The sequence below is a fragment of the Panthera uncia genome (genome assembly GCF_023721935.1).
Source record: "Panthera uncia isolate 11264 chromosome A1 unlocalized genomic scaffold, Puncia_PCG_1.0 HiC_scaffold_17, whole genome shotgun sequence".
NCBI classification, from domain to species: Eukaryota; Metazoa; Chordata; class Mammalia; order Carnivora; family Felidae; genus Panthera; species Panthera uncia.
In genome coordinates, this window is record NW_026057577.1 from 124,648,843 (window position 1) to 124,669,661 (window position 20,819).

A 20,819-nucleotide genomic window follows, 5' to 3' on the forward strand; every position below is an offset into this window, starting at 1 on the left:
AGGCTCTGAGCTGTCAGCACAGAGCCTGGAACCTGCTTTGGATTCTGTGTCTCCCTCTCTCTCTGCCCCTCCCCCACTCACACTCTGTTTCTCTCTCTCTCTCTCTCAAAAATAAATAAACATTAAAAAAACAAAGTAGTGCTCACTGGTGCAGGGCAAATAGCAAGATTTAAAACACATAAGGGACAGAAAACTAGTCAAAATGATGAAACAGAAGAACTCTCCTCAAAAGAAATTCCAGGAAGAAATGACAGCTAAGTAATTGCTCAAAACAGATATAAACAATATAACTGAAAAAGAATTTAGAATAATAGTCATAAAATTAATATCTGGGCTTGGAAAAAAGCATAGAAGACAGCAGAGAATCTATTGCTGCAGAGATCAGGAACTAAAAAATAGTCATGTTGAATTAAATAATGTTGTAAATGAGGTGCAAAATAAACTAGAGGTGGTCACCACGAGGATTGAAGAGGCAGAGGGGAGAATAAGTGAAACAGAAGATAAAATTATGGAAAAAGATGAAGCTGAAAAAAGGTAGATAAAAAAATTCTAGACCACGAGGGGAGAATTAGAGAACTAAGTGATTCAATGAAATGTAATAATATCTATATCATAGTAGTTCCAGAAGAAGAGGAAGAGAGAGAGAAAGGGACAGAAAGTGTACTTGAACAAATCATAGTTGAGAACTTCCCCAATCTGGGGAAGGAAACAGACACTGAAATCCGGAAGGCACAGAGAACGTCCTTCAGACATAACAGGAATCGATCTTCTGCACGACAAACCATAGTGAAACTGGCAAAATACAAAGATAAAGAGGGAATTCTGAAAGCAGCTAGGGACAAACGGGCCTTAACCTACAAAGGTAGGCACATAAGGGTAGTAGCAGACCTATCTACTGAAACTTGGCAGGCCAGAAGGGAGTGGCAGGAAATATTCAATATGCTGAATAGGAAAAATATACTGCCAAGGATTCTTTATCCAGCAAAGCTGTCATTCAGAATAGGAGAGATAAATGTTTTCCCAGACAAACAAAAACTAAAGGAGTTCATCACCAACGAAACCAGCCCTACAAGATATCCAAAGGAGGACTCTGTGAATGGAATGTTGCAAAGACCACAAAGACCAGAGACATCACTACAAGCATGAAGCCTACAGATAACACAATGACTCTAAATCCATATCTTTAAAATAATAACATTCAATGTAAATGGACTAAATGCTCCAATCAAAAGACATAAGGTATCAGAATGGATAAAAAAAAACAAGACCCATCTATTTTCTGTCTACAAAAGACTCATTTTAGACCTGAGGGCACCTTCAGATTGAAAGTGAGGGGATGGATAACCATCTATCATGATACTGGAAGTCAAAAGGAAGCCAGAGTAGCCATACTTATAACAGACAAATTAGATTCTAAACTAAAGGCTGTAACAAGAGATGAAGAAGAGCATATATCATAATTATGGGGTCTATCCATCAAGAAGAGCTAACCATTATAAATGTTTATGCACCCAATTCAGAGACACCCAAATATATAAAACAATTAGTCACAAACATAAGCAACCTTTTTGATAAGAATGTGGTAATTATAGGGGACTTTAATACTTCACTTACAACAATGGACAGATCATCTAGGCAGAAAATCAAGAAATAAACAATGGCCCTGAATGATACACTGGACCAGATGGACTTGACAGATATATTCAGAGCTTTTCATCCTAAAGAAGCAGAATACACATTCTTCTCAAGTGCACATGGAACATTCTCCAAGATAGATCACATACTGGGTCACAAAAGAATTGAGATCATATTGTGCATATTTTCAGATCACAATGCTATGAAACTTGAAATCAACCACAGGAAAAAGTTTGGAAAACCTCAAAATGCACAGAGGTTAAAGAACATCCTACTAAAGAATGAATGGGTCAACCAGGCAATTAAAGAAGAAATTTAAAAATGTATAGAAACAAACGAAAATGAAAACATGACAGTCCAAACCCTCTGGGATGCAGCAAAGGCAGTTCTAAGAGGAAAATTCATTGCAATCCAGGCCTATATCAACAAACAAGAAAAATCCGAAATACAAAATCTAATGACACACCTGAAAGAACTAGAAGCAGAAACTCCAAGGCCAGCAGAAGAATAGAAATAATAAAGATCAGAGCAGAAAGAAACAACATATAATCCAAACAAAACAAAACAAAACAAAACAAAACAGGAGAACAGATTAATGAAAATAAGAGCTTGTTTTTTGAGAAAATAAACACAGTTGATAAACACCTAGCCAGACTTCTCAAAAAGAAGAGAGAAGACCCAAATAGATAAAATTATGAATGAAAAAGGACTTATCACAACTAATCTCTCAGAAATACAAACAATTATCAGAGAATACTATGAAAAATTAGATGCTAACAAACTGGACAACCTGGAGGAAATGGACAAATTCCTAGACACTCACACACTACCAGAACTCAAATGGAAGAAATAGAAAATTTGAACAGACCCATAACTAGAGAAGAAATTGAATCAGTTATCAAAAATCTCCTAACAAATAAGAGTCCTGGACCAGATGTCTTCCCAGGGGAATTGTACCAAACATTTAAAGCAGAGTTAATACCTATCCTTCTCAAGCTGTTCCAAAAAATTGAAATGGATGGAAAACTTCCAGACTCATTGTATGAATCCAGCATTATTTTGATTCCCAAACCAGACAGAGACCCAGCAAAAAAAAGAGAACTACAGGCAAATATCCCTGATGAATATAGATGAAAAAATTCTCAATAAGATACTAGCACATCGAATTCAATAGCATATAAAAAGAATTATTCACCATGATCAAGTGGGATTCATTCCTAGGCTACAGGTCTGGTTCAATATTTGCAAATCAATCAATATGATATATCACATTAATAAAAGAATGGATAAGAACCATATGATCCTGTCAATAGATGCAGAAAAAGCATTTGACAAAATATAGCATCCTTTCGCAATAAAAACCCTCAAGAAAGTTGGGGTAGAAGGAACATAACATAAACATCTTAAAAGCCATATATGAAAAGCCCACAGCTAATATCATCCTCAATGGGGAAAAAATGAGAGCTTTCGCCCTGAGATCAGGAACACGACAGGGATGTCCACTCTCACCACTGTTGTTTAACATAGTGTTGGAAGTCCTAGCATCAGCAGACAACGAAATGAAATAAAATGCATCAAAATTGGCAAAGAAGTCAAACTTTCACTTTTCTCAGATGGCATGATACTCTAAATGGAAAACCCAAAGACTCCATCAAAAGGCTGCTAGAACTGATACATGAATTCAATAAAGTCTAGGGGTACAAAATCATTGTACAGAAATCAGTTGCATTTCTATACACCAATAATGAAGCAATAGAAAGAGAAATCAAGAAACTGATCTCATTTACAATTTCACCAAGAACCAAAAAATACCTAGGAATAAACCTAACCAAAGATATAAAAGATCTATATGTTTAAAACTATAGAAAACTTATGACAGAAATTGAAGAAGACACAAAGAAATAGAAAAGCATTCTATGCTCATGGAGTGGAAGAACAAATATTGTTAAAATGTCAATATTACCCAAAGCAATCTACAGATTCAATGCAATCCAATAAAAATTGCACCAGCGTTCTTCTCAAAGCTAGAGCAAATAATCCTAAAATTTGTATGGAACCACAAAAAAACCTGAATAGCCAAAGTAATATTGAAGAAGAAAACCAAAGTGGGAGGCATGACAATCCCAGACTTTATCCTCTACTACAAAGTTGTAATCATCAAGACAGTATGGTACTGGCACAAAAACAGACACATAGACCAATGGAATAGAATAGAGAACCCAGAATTGGACCCATAAATGTACAGCCAACTAATCTTTGACATAGCAGGAAAGAGTATCCAATGGAAAAAAGACAAGTCTCTTTAGCAAATAGTGCTGGGAGAACTGGACAGCAACATGCAGAATAATGAAACTATACCACTCTTACACCACACACAAAAATAAACTCAAAATGGATGAAAGACCTAAATGTGAGACAGGAAACCATCAAAACCCTAGAGGAGAAAGCAGGCAACAACCTCTTTGACCTCAGCCACAGCAATTTCTTGCTCAACACATCTCCAAAGGCAAGTGAATTAAAAGCAAAAATGAACCATTGGGACCTCACCAAGATAAAAAGCTTCTGCACTGCAAAGGTAACAATCAACAAAACTAAAAGGCAACCGATGGAATGGGAAAAGATATTTGCAAATGATATATTGGATAAAGGGTTAATATCCAAGAACTTCCCAAACTCAACACCTGAAAAACAAATAATCCAGTGAAGAAACGGACAGAAGACATGAATAGACACTTTTCCAAAGAAGACATCCAGATGGCCAACATATACATGAGAAGATGCTCAACGTCACTCATCATCAGGGAAGTACAAATCAAAACCATACTGAGATATCACCTCAGATTGGTCAGAGTGGCTAAAATTAACAAATCAGGAAACAACAGATGCTGGCGAGGATGTGGAGAAATGGGAACCTTCTTGCACTGTTGGTGGGAATGCAAACTGGTGCAGCTTCTCTGGAAAACAGTGTGGAGGTTCCTTAAAAAACAAAACAAAACAAAAAAACAATAGAACTACTCTACGACCCAGCAATAGCACTACTAGGAGTTTATCCAAAGGATACAGGAGTGCTGATTCATAGGAGCACATATACCCCAATGTTTATAGCAGCACTTTCAACAATAGCCAAATTATGGAAAGAGCCTAAATGTCCATCAACTGATGAATGGATAAAGATGTGGTTTATATATATAATGGACTACTACTTGGCAATGGGAAAGAATGAAATCATGCTATTTGCAGCAACATGGATAGAACTGGAAGGTATTATGCTAAGTGAAATAAGTCAGTCAGAGAAAGACAGATATCATATGTTTTCACTCATATGTGGAACCTGAGAAACTTAACAGAAAACCATGGGGGAAGGGAAGGGGAAAAATAATTACAAACCTAGACGGAAGGAGGCAAACCATAAGAGACTCTTAAGTACAGAGAATAAAATGAGGGTAGATGGGTGGGCGGGGAGAGGGGAAAGTGGGTGATGGGCATTGAGGAGGGCACTTGCTGGGATGAGCACTGGGTGTTGTACGTATGTGATGAACCACAGGAATCTACCCCCAAAACCAAAAGTACACTGTACACACTGTATGTTAGCCAATTTGACAATAAATTATATTTTTAAAAAAAGTCATCTGTGAAAATTTTAGCAATGTGAAATGTTAAATGTGAACCTGTATAGGAGGGTTTACATTGATGCAGCAAGGTTCTGTCAACCATATCCTGACTCATTGGGTTATTAGGCGATTTCTCCTTAAAAGATGGAAGTGCCCCCTCTCTCTTGCCACGACATGGCCAATGTGTTTTTTTTTTAAACTTTTTCTTAAAGAGTGAGTGCTGCATTGTTTGGATCCCAGAACATCTGGCTCACTGAGCCTGCAATAACACGCATCCTCACAGACAGAAGGTGAGCTGGGAGTTCAATATCAAAGAATCCTACACAGTGTGGCTCAGTCTCCACATGCGGTGGAGGCAAGCATGTGAGAGACAGCTGCAGGACGGCTGGGGGCTTTTATCCTTGCAGCGCCCAGCCCAGGTACACAGCCCAACCCACTTTAACTCTCTCATTCCATTTTAGATGCTGGAGAAATCAGCACACTCTTAAGTGGCTGTTGTGGCGAGCTTGCTGTTCATCAAAAGAAAAGAAAAAAGACAGAACAAAAAGCCAAGTAGAGAGCCCTTCTATGCTAGAGAACTCCATTTCAGTGATGCGTGTTATGTTATTTTACTGTTCTAATGTAGCATTTTTAACACATCTCATAAAATTTTGCTCTAGAAGTGGTTTTGACTTTTCCCATATAACTTTTGTTTTGTTTTGTTTTTGTTTTTGTTGTGTGTGTATATGCTGTATGTTTAAGCTGGCCAAGTGTTGGAAACCTGGGAAAGTCATGTGTGAAGGTCAAGTGGGTCTTCTTGTCCTGGGGCTCCTGTGGTGGGATCTGGGTGGGCAGGGAGAATGCCATCCTTGGAAATCAACTGCTCCCCAGACACAGGAGGTGTTCAGATAAGTACTTCTGAGTTTCTTTCAAATGCAGCAGCCAGCTTTCTCTAAGAAATTTACACTTTTGGTAAAGGAGCTTTCTGGTTTTCGCTCAGCGTTTTGGTAAAAATTGCCAACATCCTTTGTTCGCTTCACGTTGTACAAAAGGATGTTTAAATTGATATTCTGTGTTAATTGGCACAGACTATAGTGAAGATTGGTAATTTCGCAAGTGCTCACTTGTAAAAATCTTAACCTGATGATGAAAAGAGAGTACATTTTGTTTTGCTGTTTTTGTTTTCACAAAATCATTTCTCACATGTTTTAAGCTGAACACAGTGATAGAATTCATAAATTGCTCTACTTGGGAAGAACATATATCAAAAAGCACAATCAGCTGAGCACCTGTCTTGATCAGGAACCTCCTCTTGAAGGAACCTCCTCATATTCTAGTGTTACTTCCTCTGGCTCAACAGCATGAGTGTGGGAACACCAGGACTGTCTATAAGCATGCCATCTGTTAATTAAGGTCAAAAAGAGAACCAGGAAGGGATGTGCTCTTTCAAGATTGAAATATACATGAGATATAGGAACCTAGAGAGTATTACCCTATTTCAGAATTAGTACCTTATAAACATTTACATCTTTTGTGTCTACCAGCAATGTGCAATGGTGTGCAATAGGATGATTTCAATTAGTCGACACAAAATAAATAATTCAGGCCCTCTTAGTTACGGGGTTTTATTCTCCTTCATTACTAAAACTTCTAAAAAATGAATTGACTTTTCTTATCTTCACTTCCTGAAAACCATTTAGTCAATTCTCTGCAATCTGGATTCCGGACTCCCCAAAATTACTCTGGTAAAGATCACCAGTTATAAATACCATCTGCCAAGCCCAATGACCAGGTATCATGTTACTGAGTTATCCATCACCTTCCATACTTCCGTTGGGTGTCTCATCCATTCATAAACTTAACAATTGCCTACATGATAGTGACTTGCAACCCCTCCTGCATCTGCTGTTATCAGATTGGATGTTTTTGTCTGCATTTCCCACAGACATTTCAAACTCAACTTGTCAAAAACTATTTCATCATTCACCAAAAGAAAAAAAAAATCTTCCCCTTTCCCTGTGTTCATTTTCCTGGATAGTACTGTTGTCACTCCAAGAATACTGGATATTGAGCATTAGACATATTAAAAGCTCTGCAGGTGATTCTAATTTACAGCCAAGTTCACTGTGTAGGAGTTGGAAGAAGGATAATGAAGTTTATGTGACTTCTTTCAGAACTCTTAGTTCCCCAAGCATCTCTGGCTTTTTCCATATCCTTTCCCTGGGGGGTGGGGGTGGGGGTGGAATCTAGACTTCCACCTGGGACTTGGACAGTGTCTCTGCTGCTAACGGGTACCCAGACATAGACAGTCAAGGGGCAGAACACTGGCCCAAGGCCTGGCAATGTGACATCAGTGAGTAATACATTTCTTAGGTCAAAAGCACCCTGGTATTATTAGTGCCACTATGTGCTGGTAGCAACCTGCATATACTGCTCGAAAGTGATGGTGCCCAACTGCTCTTCATCCACAGCCTTGAACCTCTGCAGGGTCTCAAGGAGCTCTTCCTCCAGGGGGATGGGCCAAGGCATCGAGATTACTAATAGGAATTTCCGCCAGTCCACAAACGCTGAGTTAATTATTAATAAAGATGTTAACTCCTGCAACTAGAAGAAAACAGGAAATGCCATTGGAATATTTGTATGATTCTCTCTTGAAGCTCTATTGCTTCCTGTTTCTTTGTAAGACATTCAGATGGAGCAAAGAGGAGTTTATATTGGTGAATAGAGCCAGTTCTCAGGCTTGTTCCCCAACTCACACCAGACAGTCCCTAGACAGTGTTTCACTTTTTGCTTCCTTGACATTTGGGTTTTTTGCTTACTGTTACACAACGAATTTACACGTGTGACTTGACTCCAGTGATAGTACCTTTTTGACAGTGGAAGAATAAAGATTACAAAAGTGGCTGGGAAATGGCCCTACAGCCAGTAGGGAGATACTATAGCCATTTTGTTTTCTGACACATCCTTAAGGAAGAGGGCAAGAACTGCCAGAATCATCTACTGTTACTGGTTAGGATCATTCCTTCCTGAAGTAACAGATACAAATTCACAGGCTGAGCCTTATAGTCTCCATAATGTTTCATTGACTATTAACATCGTCATTCATTCTTTAAATGCTAAGCACGCACACGGTACATCTTACATTCAAGTTCATTTATATATTCATTCAAGTTTCATCGATTACCTACTAAATTTCAGACACTGTATAAGTACTGGTGATTTTTACTGTTTTTTATTCTTATTCTTATTTTATTTTATATTTATTTACTTATTTATTTTTTGAGACAGAGAGAGACAGAGCATGAGCAGGGGAGGGGAAGAGAGAGAGGGAGACACAGAATCTGAAGCGGGCTCCAGGCTCTGAGCTGTCAGCACAGAGCCCGACGCAGGGCTCAGGCTCACAAACTGCGAGATCATGACCTGAGCTGAAGTCGGATGCTTAACTGACTGAGCCACCCAGGCGCTCTTGTACTGGTGATTTTTAAACTATTGACTTAGGGGCGCCTAGGTGGCCTGGTCGGTTAAGCGTCCGACTTCATCTCAGGTCATGATCTCACGGTCTGTGAGTTCGAGCCCCGCGTCGGGCTCTGTGCTGACAGCTCAGAGCCTGGAGCCTGTTTCAGATTCTGTGTCTCCCTCTCTCTGCCCCTCCCCTGTTCATGCTCTGTCTCTCTCTGTCTCAAAAATAAATAAACGTTAAAAAAAAATTAAAAAAAACAACAACAAATAAACTATTGACTTAATCAAATAAGAAGAATTCTGAGTTTTGAAACCCAAACAAAATGGAAACTTACTTCAGTTTGAGTGAGGTGCATCCAAATACTAGGAAAGTTGTTTGTTCCAAGGTTCAGGGTTACTAAATCCAGCAGAATGTCAGTAAATGATTTATGTCCTATTATGCCTACAATACAATGAAAAATATTTTTTCAATTAGATTGTGTGACAGGGATTTTGTTTCTTTTGCTAAAATAGTACCCAAATGGGTATTTGTACAATCATTTTATTCATATTATTTAAAACTGTAAACTTTAGAGAAACAGAAGACATTTTAAAATGAAAATTATAATCAATTTCCTGATAAGCTCTCATTACTGTTTCTCAGCGAAGTCAAAATGTCTTTTTTTGGCTAGGTAATAAATCATTTAAGATTGGGCAAAATACTGAGACTTTATACTTTAATTTGGAAACTTCCTTCGACTTTGTGCTCAGAATAGATCGATTTACAAAAGAAAAACAACTCTAGGTTTTCCTACATACAGTAGAGCACAAGAGCAAAATATTTTGGTGAGTATGGGATAAAGATGTCTCAAATACATGCAAATCATAGATTTTTTTTAATGTTATTTTTTATTTTTTAAAATTTGCATCCAAATTAGTTAGAATAGATTTGTTTTTTGTCAACTCAGGGACACCTGAGTTGTTAAACTACTGGATTGGAACTTATAATTTAATCATCTGGTTGGCTCAATATTCCAAAGTATTTCATAAAAGATCACCACACTTTAAATGCTTTGCTCTTATACACTAATCCATTTTATTCTGTCCAAAAGGGAAGTCTGTTTTGCCTGCCACTCATTTTAAATCTCATGCACATGCATTAAAAAAGAAATAGAGATTTGAGGCTTCTGGGAAGATGGCAGCATAGGAGGACGCTAAGCTCACCGCGTCCTGCGGATCACTTAGATTCCACCCACACCTGCCTAAATAACCCAGAAAATCGCCAGAAGACTAGCAGAATGGATTCTCTCAAGCCAAGCTTAGATGAGAGGCCCACGGAGGAGGGTAGGAAGGGCGGAGAGGCGGTGCACACTACACGGACTGGCGGGAGGGAGTCGGGGTGGAGGGGCGGCCCACTGGCCAAGCAGAGCCCTGGGGTCTGGCTTGCAAAAGCGGAGGGGTCGGATGGAGTGTGTTCGCATAGCTAGGGGGACTTAACATCTGGAAGGTTATACGTTAACAGCTCTGCTTGGAGAGTGGGAGGGCTGGAGGACAACTGGAGGGAGAGTTGTTGAGCCCCGGATGACAGAGCTCAGCTTGGCAGGGAACAAAGGCACTCGCCAGCGCCATCTCCCTCACCCATCCCCCAGGCAAAATCCCAAAGGGAACTGGTTCCTGCCAGGGAACTTGCTTGCACTGCACAACCACCCAACACTGTGTTTCTGTGGATCCATCCCTCCGGAGGCTGGTCTGACTCCCTCCCGGTGCCACAGGGCCCCTCCCGAAGTGGATCACCAAAGGATAAGCAAGCTGAACCTGCCCCTCCTGCCCCCCTGCACCTTGCCGATCCACCCCAGCTAATACGCCAGATCCCCAGCACCACAAGCCTGGCAATGTGCAAGTAGCCCAGATGGGCCACGCCACCCCACAGTGATTCCTGCCCCTAGGAGAGGGGAAAAGAAGGCACACACCAGTCTGACTGTGGCCCCAGCGGTGGGCTGGGGGCAGACATCAGGTCTGACTGTGGCCCCACCCACCAACGCAAGTTATTCAAGACAGCACAGGGGAAGTGCCCCGCAGTCCCGCACCACTCCAGGGACTATCCAAAATGATGAAAAGGAAGAATTCCTCTCAAAAAAACATCCAGGAAATAACGACAGCTAACGAACTGATCAAAAACGATTTAAACAATATAACAGAAAGTGAATTTAGAATAATAGTCATAAAATTAATCGCTGGGCTTGAAAAAAGTATAAAGGACAGCAGAGAATCTCTTGCTACAGAGATCAAGGGACTAAGGAACAGCCAGGAGGAGCTAACAAATGCTATTAACGAGCTGCAAAATAAAATGGAGATGACCACAGCTCGGATTGAAGAGGCAGAGGAGAGAATAGGTGAACTAGAAGATAAAGTTATGGAAAAAGAAGAAGCTGAGAAAAAGAGAGATAAAAAAAATCCAGGAGTATGAGGGGAAAATTAGAGAACTAAGTGATGCACTAAAGAGAAATAATCTACGCATAATTGGTATTCCAGAGGAGGAAGAGAGAGGGAAAGGTGCTGAAGGTGTACTTGAAGAAATCATAGCTGAGAACTTCCCTGATCTGGGGAAGGAAAAAGGCATTGAAATACAAGAGGCACAGAGAACTCCCTTCAGACGTAACTTGAATCAATCTTCTGCACGACGTATCATAGTGAAACTGGCAAAATACAAGGACAAAGAGAAAATTCTGAAAGCAGCTAGGGATAAACGTGCTCTAACATATAAAGGGAGACCTATAAGACTCGTGACCGATCTCTCTACTGAAACTTGGCAGGCCAGAAAGGAATGGCAGGATCTTCAATGTGATGAACAGAAAAAATATGCAGCCGAGAATCCTTTATCCAGCAAGTCTGTCATTTAGAATAGAAGGAGAGATAAAGGTCTTCCCAAACAAACAAAAACTGAAGGAATTCATCACCACTAAACCAGCCCTACAAGAGATCCTAAGGGGGATCCTGTGAGACAAACTACCAGAGACATCACTACAAGCATGAAACCTACGGACATCACAATGACTCTAAACCCATATCTTTCTATAATAACACTGAACGTAAATGGATTAAATGCGCCAACCAAAAGACATAGGGTATCAGAATGGATATAAAAACAAGACCCATCTATTTGTTGTCTACAAGAGACTCATTTTAGACCTGAGGACACCTTCAGATTGAAAGTGAGGGAATGGAGAACTATTTATCATGCTACTGGAAGTCAAAAGAAAGCTGGAGTAGCCACACTTATATCAGACAAACTAGACTTTAAATTAAAGGCTGTAACAAGAGATGAAGAAGGGCATTATATAAAAATTACAGGGTCTATCCATCAAGAAGAACTAACAATTATAAATGTCTATGTGCCGAATACGGGAGCCCCCAAATATATAAAACAATTACTCACAAACATAAGCAACCTTATTGATAAGAATGTAGTAATTGCAGGGGACTTTAACACCCCACTCACAGCAATGGATAGATCATCTAGACACACAGTCAATAAAGAAACAAGGGCCCTGAATGATACATTGGATCAGATGGACTAGACAGATATATTTAGAACTCTGCATCCCAAAGCAACAGAATATACTTTCTTCTCGAGTGCACAGGGAACATTCTCCAAGATAGATCACATACTGGGTCACAAAACAGCCCTTCATAAGTATACAAGAATTGAAATCATACCATGCATACTTTCAGACCACAATGCTATGAAGCTTGAAATCAACCACAGGAAAAAGTCTGGAAAACCTCCAAAAGCATGGAGGTTAAAGAACACCCTACTAAAGAATGAGTGGGTCAACCGGGCAATTAGAGAAGAAATTAAAAAATATATGGAAACAAACAAAAATAAAAATACAACAATCCAAACGCTTTGGGATGCAGCGAAGGCAGTCCTGAGAGGAAAATATATTGCATTCCAGGCCTATCTCAAGAAACAAGAAAAATCCCAAATAAAAAATCTAACAGCACACCTAAAGGAAATAGAAGCAGAGCAGCAAAGACACCCCAAATCCAGCAGAAGAAGAGAAATAATAAAGATCAGAGCAGAAATAAACAATATAGAATCTAAAAAAAAACTGTAGAGCAGATCAACGAAACCAAGAGTTTTTTTTTGAAAAAATAAACAAAATTGATAAACCTCTAGCCAGGTTTCTCAAAAAGAAAAGGGAGATGACCCAAATAGATAAAATCATGAATGAAAATGGAATTATTACAACCAATTCCTCAGAAATAAAAGCAATTATCAGGGAATACTATGAAAAATTATATGCCAACAAACTGGAAAACCCTGGAAGAAATGGACAAATTCCTAAACACCCACACACTTTCAAAACTCAAACAGGAGGAAATAGAAAGCTTGAACAGACCCATAACCAGTGAAGAAATTGAATCAGTTATCAAAAATATCCCAACAAATAAGAGTCCAGGACCAGATGGCTTCCCTGGGGAATTCTACCAGACATTTAAAGCAGAGATAATACCTATCCTTCTCAAGCTGTTCCAAAAAATAGAAAGGGAAGGAAAACTTCCAGAGTCATTCTATGAAGCCAGTATTACTTTGATTCCTAAACCAGACAGAGACCCAGTAAAAAAAGAGACCTACAGGCCAATATCCCTGATGAATATGGATGCAAAAATTCTCAGTAAGATACTAGCAAATTGAATTCAACAGCATATAAAAAGAATTATTCACCATGATCAAGTGGGATTCATTCCTGGGATGCAGGCCTGGTTCAACATTTGCAAATCAATCAACGTGATACATCACATTAATAAAAGAAAAGATAAGATCCATATGATCCTGTCAATCGATGCAGAAAAAGCATTTGACAAAATTCAGCATCCTTTCTTAATAAAAACCCTCGAGAAATTTGGGGTACAAGGAACATACTTAAGCATTATAAAAGTCATTTATGAAAAGCCCACAGCTAATCTCATCCTCAATGGGGAAAAACTGAGAGCTTTCCCCCCAAGATCAGGAAAACGACAGGGATGTCCACTCTCACCGCTGTTGTTTAACATAGTGTTGGAAGTGCTAGCATCAGCAATTAGATAACAAAAGGAAATCAAGGGATCAAAATTGGCAAAGATGAAATCAAGCTTTCACTTTTTGTAGATGACATGATATTATACATGGAAAATCCAATAGACTCCACCAAAAGTCTGCTAGAACTGATACATGAATTCAGCAAAGTTGCAGGATACAAAATCAATGTACAGAAATCAGTTGCATTCTTATACACTAATAATGAAGCAACAAAGACAAATAAAGAAACTGATCCCATTCACAATTTCACCAAGAAGCATAAAATACCTAGGAATAAATCTAACCAAAGATGTACAAGATCTGTATGCTGAAAACTATAGAAAGCGTATGCAGGTAATTGAAGAAGATATAAAGAAATGGAAAAACATTCTGTGCTCATGGATTGGAAGAATAAATATTGTTAAAATGTCAATACTACCCAAAGCTATCTACACATTCAATGCAATCCCAATCAAAATTGCACCAGCATTCTTCTCGAAGCTAGAACAAGCCATCCTAAAATTCATATGGAACCATAAAAGGCCCCGAATAGCCAAAGTAATTTTGAAGAAGACCAAAGCAGGAGGCATCACAGTCCCAGACTTTAGCCTCTACTACAAAGCTGTAATAATCAAGACAGCATGGTATTGGCATAAAAACAGACACATAGACCAATGGAATAGAATAGAAACCCCAGAACTAGACCCACAAAAGTATGGCCAACTAATCTTTGACAAAGCAGGAAAGAATATCCAATGGAAAAAAGACAGTCTCTTTAACAAATGGTGCTGGGAGAACTGGACAGCAACATGCAGAAGGTTGAAACTAGACCACTTTCTTACACCATTCACAAAAATAAACTCAAAATGGATAAAGGACTTGAATGTGAGACAGGAAACCATAAAAAAACTAGAGGAGAAAGCAGGAAGAGACCTCTCTGACCTCAGCTGCAGCAATTTCTTACTTGACATATCCCCAAAGGAAAGGGAAATAAAAGCAAAAATGAACTATTGGGACCTCATCAAGATAAAAACTTCTGCACTGCAAAGGAAACAATCAACAAAACTAAAAGGCAACCAACAGAATGGGAAAAGATATTTGCAAATGACATATCAGACAAAGAGCTAGTATCCAAAATCTATAAAGAGCTCACCAAACTCCACACCCAAACAACAAATAATCCAGTGAAGAAATGGGCAGAAAACATGAATAGACACTTCTCTAAAGAAGACATCCGGATGGCCAACAGGCACATGAAAAGATGATCAACGTCGCTCCTTATCAGGGAAATACAAATCCAAACCACACTCAGATATCACCTCACGCCAGTCAGAGTGGCCAAAATGAACAAATCAGGAGACTATAGATGCTGGAGAGGATGTGGAGAAACGGGAACCCTCTTGCACTGTTGGTGGGAATGCAAACTGGTGCAGCCCCTCTGAAAAACAGTGTGGAGGTTCCTCAGAAAATTAAAAATAGACCTACCCTCTGACCCAGCAATAGCACTGCTAGGAATTTACCCAAGGGATACAGGAGTACTGATGCATGGGGGCACTTGTACCCCAATGTTTATAGCAGCACTCTCCACAATAGCCAAATTATGGAAAGAGCCTAAATTTCCATCAACTGATGAATGGATAAAGAAATTGTGGTTTATATTCACAATGGAGTACTACATGGCAATGAGAAAGAATGAAATATGGCCCTTTGTAGCAACGTGGATGGAACTGGAGAGTGTGATGCTAAGTGAAATAAGCCATACAGAGAAAGACAGATACCATATGTTTTCACTCTTATGTGGATCCTGAGAAACTTAACAGAAACCCATGAGGGAGGGGAAGGAAAAAAAAAGAAAAAAAAGAAGTTAGAGTGGGAGAGAGAGCCAAAGCATAAGAGACTCTTAAAAACTGAGAACAAACTGAGGGTTGATGGGGGGTGCGATGGAGGGGAGGATAGGTGATGGGCATTGAAGAGGGCATCTTTTGGGATGAGAACTGGGTGTTGTATGGAAACTAATTTGACAATAAATTTCATATAATAAAAAAAAAGAAGTAGAAAAACAAAATAAATAAATCTGCTTTAAAAATATCTGTCTAACCCCTCTGACAGAAGTACCTTCTAGAGTCAGGAAAGGCTCCTACATGTATTTGGATATTTCAGGTCCAGAGTAATAGCTATCCTTCCTTGTTTAGAAATAAAAAGAGTATAACATAGATGTAGCATTTCATATTTTTGTTTTTGCACCTGAATTTTTAGTATTTATAAAATTCCAATGTGAACTTTATCATTTCTTCTAGCCTTTAAGAAAATGCATTAATACTTTTAAAATATCAGTGGTTCAGACCAAATACATAATTTTGAGATTTGGAAGTTAATTTTCTGGGTGGCAAGAGCAGACTTTTTCTTTGATATGACTGGACATCTGATAGGTTGTTCAGAAATAAATTCTCTATCCTTTTTGATCAAACCTGAGTATCCAGTTTTATAGAGATGAGAAATTTTTCCCAGGTAGTAGAATTTTCAGTAAAATGAGCTTTATTTTCAGTAAAAAACACATTGGTTTTTAGATAAGTTAAAAATGAATCATTCATGAGGTGCCTGGATGGCTCAGTCCATTAAGCATCCAACTCTTGATTTCAGCTCAGGTCATTATCTTGTGGTTGTGGGACTGAGCCCCATGTCCGGCTCTGTGCTGGGTTTGGAGCCTGCTTGGGATTCTCTCTTCCTCTCCCTCTGCCCCTTCTCTGCTCACATGTGCATGCACACACACACACTCTTTCTCTCAAAATAAACAATAAACATTTTTTTAAAAAGGAAAGAAATCATTCATGTTCCTCAATATGAAACTGTAAATAAAATCTATTTTATGAAACCATGAAGAGTCTCTAAGTATTTAAAAATTCTGATAGATATGCAATATATTTCCACTGTCTTTAATAGCTATGGTGCAAGCAAAGTGTTGTAAGATAATAGTTCCAGCTTACATAGGAATTGATCTGGTGACCGTAGTGCGAAAGGTGAAACTATTTTAATATTTGACTTTGTCATTACATATGCCCCAAGGCATATGGTAATATGATCTTCATATAAAATGGGATAACACAAACATAAACTTAGAAATTTTATTCATGGGGGGTGCCTGGATAGATCATTCGGTTAAGCATCTGACTCTTGATTTCAGCTCAGATTTTGGGCCCAAAGTTGAGCTCCATACTCACAGCTCGGAGCCTGCTTAGGATTCTCTCTCCCCTCTCTTTGCCTCTCCCCTGCTTACACGCATGCTCTCTCTCTCTCTTTCAAAATAAATTAAAAAAAAAAAAGAAACTGTGTTCATTGATTTAAAAAATACCCTTTTTCAATTTGGCTCTAAGTTAGTTATCTAAAGCAACTGCCATTTAGAATTATCCAGGAAAGATGTTAATTGTATTCCAGGCCTAAAGGAATTCAGATCATAATCATGGCCTAGACACCCTTTGTAATAACTCTGCAAAATATGACATCAAAATGACACCATTGCTTAGAAGGATCTCCTCCATCCATAGAACGTGAACAAATGTGTGGATGTAGAAGTGATCTTAGAAAGGTACAGGAAAACCGATCTTTGGATTTTGGCTTTGTTTGTCTGGTAAGATGCCAAATGCCTTTTACATTTGATGTGAAGACTGGTTACTGTGTTACTTTTAAATTTCAGATTAAAAAGAATTTGTTTTTGCTCTGATGAATGACGAAGTCCACATTTGTCATATTACTAATCACTTTCATAATGGCTTTCCGAGTTTGATGAACAAGAGGAATTAGGTCTCGTGTCACCAGTTGAAGATGGTGTTCTTGTATTCCATAAGTGGATAGCTTTTCTAGGGTCAAAGTTATTAATGTCTGGAGAGTTCAACTGAATTATCAAGAGATCTGTCATACTTTCAGCCTTGATCGTGGCACGCATTTGTGATTTGGCACGTTTCATCTGACTAAAGCCACGTTCTGCTTCTGCAGAACTTGCAGGGAGCGTCAGTACTAGGTCCACTAATGTCAGGATATTTGGATATTTGTGCAAGTAAACAGAATTCACAAAATCCCAGGTCAATTTGCAGATGTTCTGAAATCTAGGGGGAAGAATAAAAAGTGTAAAAAATTGAGACTCTCAAGTTTCATTCAAATATTTATAAAATACCAACTATGCTTACCTAGCATAAATCTCTAATTTCAACATGCTCCATTCAGTGTCCACTTCATCGATTTCCACATTGGCAGCTTCCAGTAGTGGTTCATAGTGGGCAGTCAAGATGGATACCTCTTTTTCTCCAAATTCTGCCATCAATATACGAGAGAAAAAGTCACATACATGAAAGAAACCTACAGTCAAAGAACAACGGTTAGAAGCTGGTGCATATAGGGTACCTTGATTTATCTTTGTGGGCCACAGTTGAAAGCTTCCAATCACAGTAGCCTTCACCACATCTTGGCTGGCATCTCTGAAACAACCTTGCAGCCTCTTGACAAGATGCGTTAAGACCGTGCTTCTCACATCAGAAATGTTTCCCTTTCCTCCCAGGCAGTTACCATGAAAGTGTGTGGCTGAATCTACCTGACGTTCCTTTGGTCCTGGTCTGGGGAGGAAAAGAAAAGTCCCCCAGATAAACAATTAAATGAAAAAGCACCTGACAAACAATGTCCCCAGTCAAACTGTCTAGTTTGACAGACCCTCAGACCATTCCCCAATTCCTCACCTTGTTTTATACATTCTGAGCATTTCCAGTGTTGACTCTAATGAGGCAAATACATCAGCAATGGAAGAGTTTCTGTTCTGATTGACACGGGAAAGAATGCTAAGGACATTAATGACATCCACTAAGAAATGGACGAATTTAACAATGTCTGCTTGGAGAAGGAACTCCAGGAGTTCATTGGCTTTCTGGTGACTAGTGTCATTTCTGTCCTCAACTGCCTGTAACATAGATCAGGAAGAGAATAGCCGTTTATCTTTCTCAAGATTATTCTTTCAAATTTCTCAATAAAAATATTCTCTGTCAGTCTGGCAAACTAAAATAGTGTGGTATTTCAAAATGACTTACTGAATGTAGTTGCTGGACTATCGCAGGATATCCCCTGAGAAAGTTCTGGAGGGCTGCCTGTAATCCCTGAAGCCACCTCCTTCCCCCTACTCGAGAAGGCAGCACAGGGCGAAGGTGAAGGCCTTTGAAAGCAGTTATCAGAGAACTCTTGTGGACAGGAGAACTGTGGTAGAAGTAGTAGATGCTGTGAAGAAGGCCTCTGACATCATTGTACAGGGGAACGCTCTGGAAGACCGCCCTGTAAGACAGTTCAAGATGATGTGCAAAGCAGTACACAGTCAGTGCTCGTGGCTGGATTTCTCTGAAGAGCATGGCCACCCCGTTGTTTTCTCCCTCTGAGCCAGGGGCACCATCACTTCCAAAACCAACCAGTTTCTTCGCCCAGTCTTGGTTCGATAGCTTAAGTTGAAGATTTCGCTCTAGAGTTTTCTCGATGGCATTTCTTATTTCCAAAGGATCCTTCTTTTCTACTGTCTGTACCCCAACAATTTGGCAATGCACTTTTCCTGCACATGCAAACTGCACGTAGACAAGTTCAGCTTCCTCGGTTGAGCTGTCTGTGATTCCATCACTGAGGACAGAGAAAAATTTACTTTGTTCTAGTTTCTCTCTTAGATTTCTCCGTTCCACTTCAGCGATAAAATACGTGAACGTTCTTGCTGATTTGTTAGTTCTGAATACTGGGCCGATATCGACACCCTTCATATCATCCAACTTGCACATCCAGATAAAGTCTTTGAGGGGGCGTCCCGTCTTGGCGATAGCATGGCATGATCTGAATAAGTTCTCTATTCTCCCGAGGGTGACTTTGCTCATGGTCGTCACCATGAACTCTGTGGTGGCTCGGTTCACTGGAGAACCACTTGTTGCTTCCATTAGTGAAGCCTTGGCATGGGCCTCACTGAGATGATGTGCATTGAGAAATTCAGTCCTAAAGTTGTCAGTGCCATAAAAAAAACTCACTTGATTTCCCCTTGACTTTACTCCATGCTTACGGCACAGGCCACAGAACATAAGATTTAGTATCTCATCATATATAAGCCAAGGGTATTTTTTAAGCCAGATTTTCAAAAATTGATTATTCCTCTTTGGAAGATGATGGTCAAGCTTCTGCGGCCTTTTCTGCTTTTCAGTGACTCGGTTCACATCGCCTGGAGGACCCCTGCCTTTAAAATAACTCCATGTTGTTATTTTCAGTAATCACCAATCTCTACCTTTAATTTTGGTTAATATCTGCCCCCAACACTTGCTCATTATTTCTGGAAGATGTTACAGCAAATGTTTATGAGTGGGATGTCAGGCATTCTGGTCAGCACTTTAAGTGGCTTATATCATTTAACTTTCATAATCCCTTATCCCTATTTTATAGTTAAGAAAATGGACCAGTCACTTGTCATTTTATAAACAAAAGCACTAGGGCACAGAGAGGTTAATTAATTTGTCTGATGCCACAGTGCTTGTATGTGGGGGAGCTGGGGATCACTAGCAGGCAGTCCTACTCCGCAGCCCCCATGTTTACATCACTATTACAGGTTTCTCATAGCAAAGGATGCTATGTTCTTCTTCACTCTAGAATATGTTTCTCTTTGCATAAGAGGGACATTGTTTTTTGCTGACATTTGCTTCCTGTGGTGAGAAAAAAAATAATAGGACACACACAGCAGCAGGCCTACAAGATTCACCTTGGACATCACTTCCATCCCACCAAAGGCCCACCTTCTCCAGCTGTGTTGTAGCCAACCTGTTCATTTAGCCCAACCTGAAAGGGCTTTAGGCTTTGAGACCCATCCCAGATGGTTTCAAGGAGCTATGCCTCATGACTCAACTCTGTCTTTTCCCCAAAGGTCTAATTTTTGAAACATGCTTGTCGGAGAGTGAAATATATATATATTTCATATATATATTACATATATATAATATATATATTACATATATATAATATATATTTCACATATATATTACATATATATTTCACATATATATTACATATATATTTCACATATATTTCACATGTATATTACATAT

The 20,819-nt window shown here is 39.2% G+C and overlaps 1 protein-coding gene across 4 annotated transcripts in view; it reads right to left on the reverse strand.

Annotated features, from left to right (window-relative positions):
• Positions 1–20,819, reverse strand: part of SPEF2 (sperm flagellar 2) — a 183,321-nt gene that overhangs the window by 23,446 nt on the left and 139,056 nt on the right. For all 4 annotated transcript variants that reach the window (XM_049648173.1, XM_049648172.1, XM_049648174.1 and 1 more), the window contains 2 exons: positions 9,020–9,126; positions 7,647–7,829 (listed from right to left, as the gene is read on the reverse strand). In XM_049648173.1, the coding sequence (XP_049504130.1) occupies positions 7,647–7,829; positions 9,020–9,126 (290 nt within the window). The remainder of the gene's footprint in view (positions 1–7,646; positions 7,830–9,019; positions 9,127–20,819) is intronic.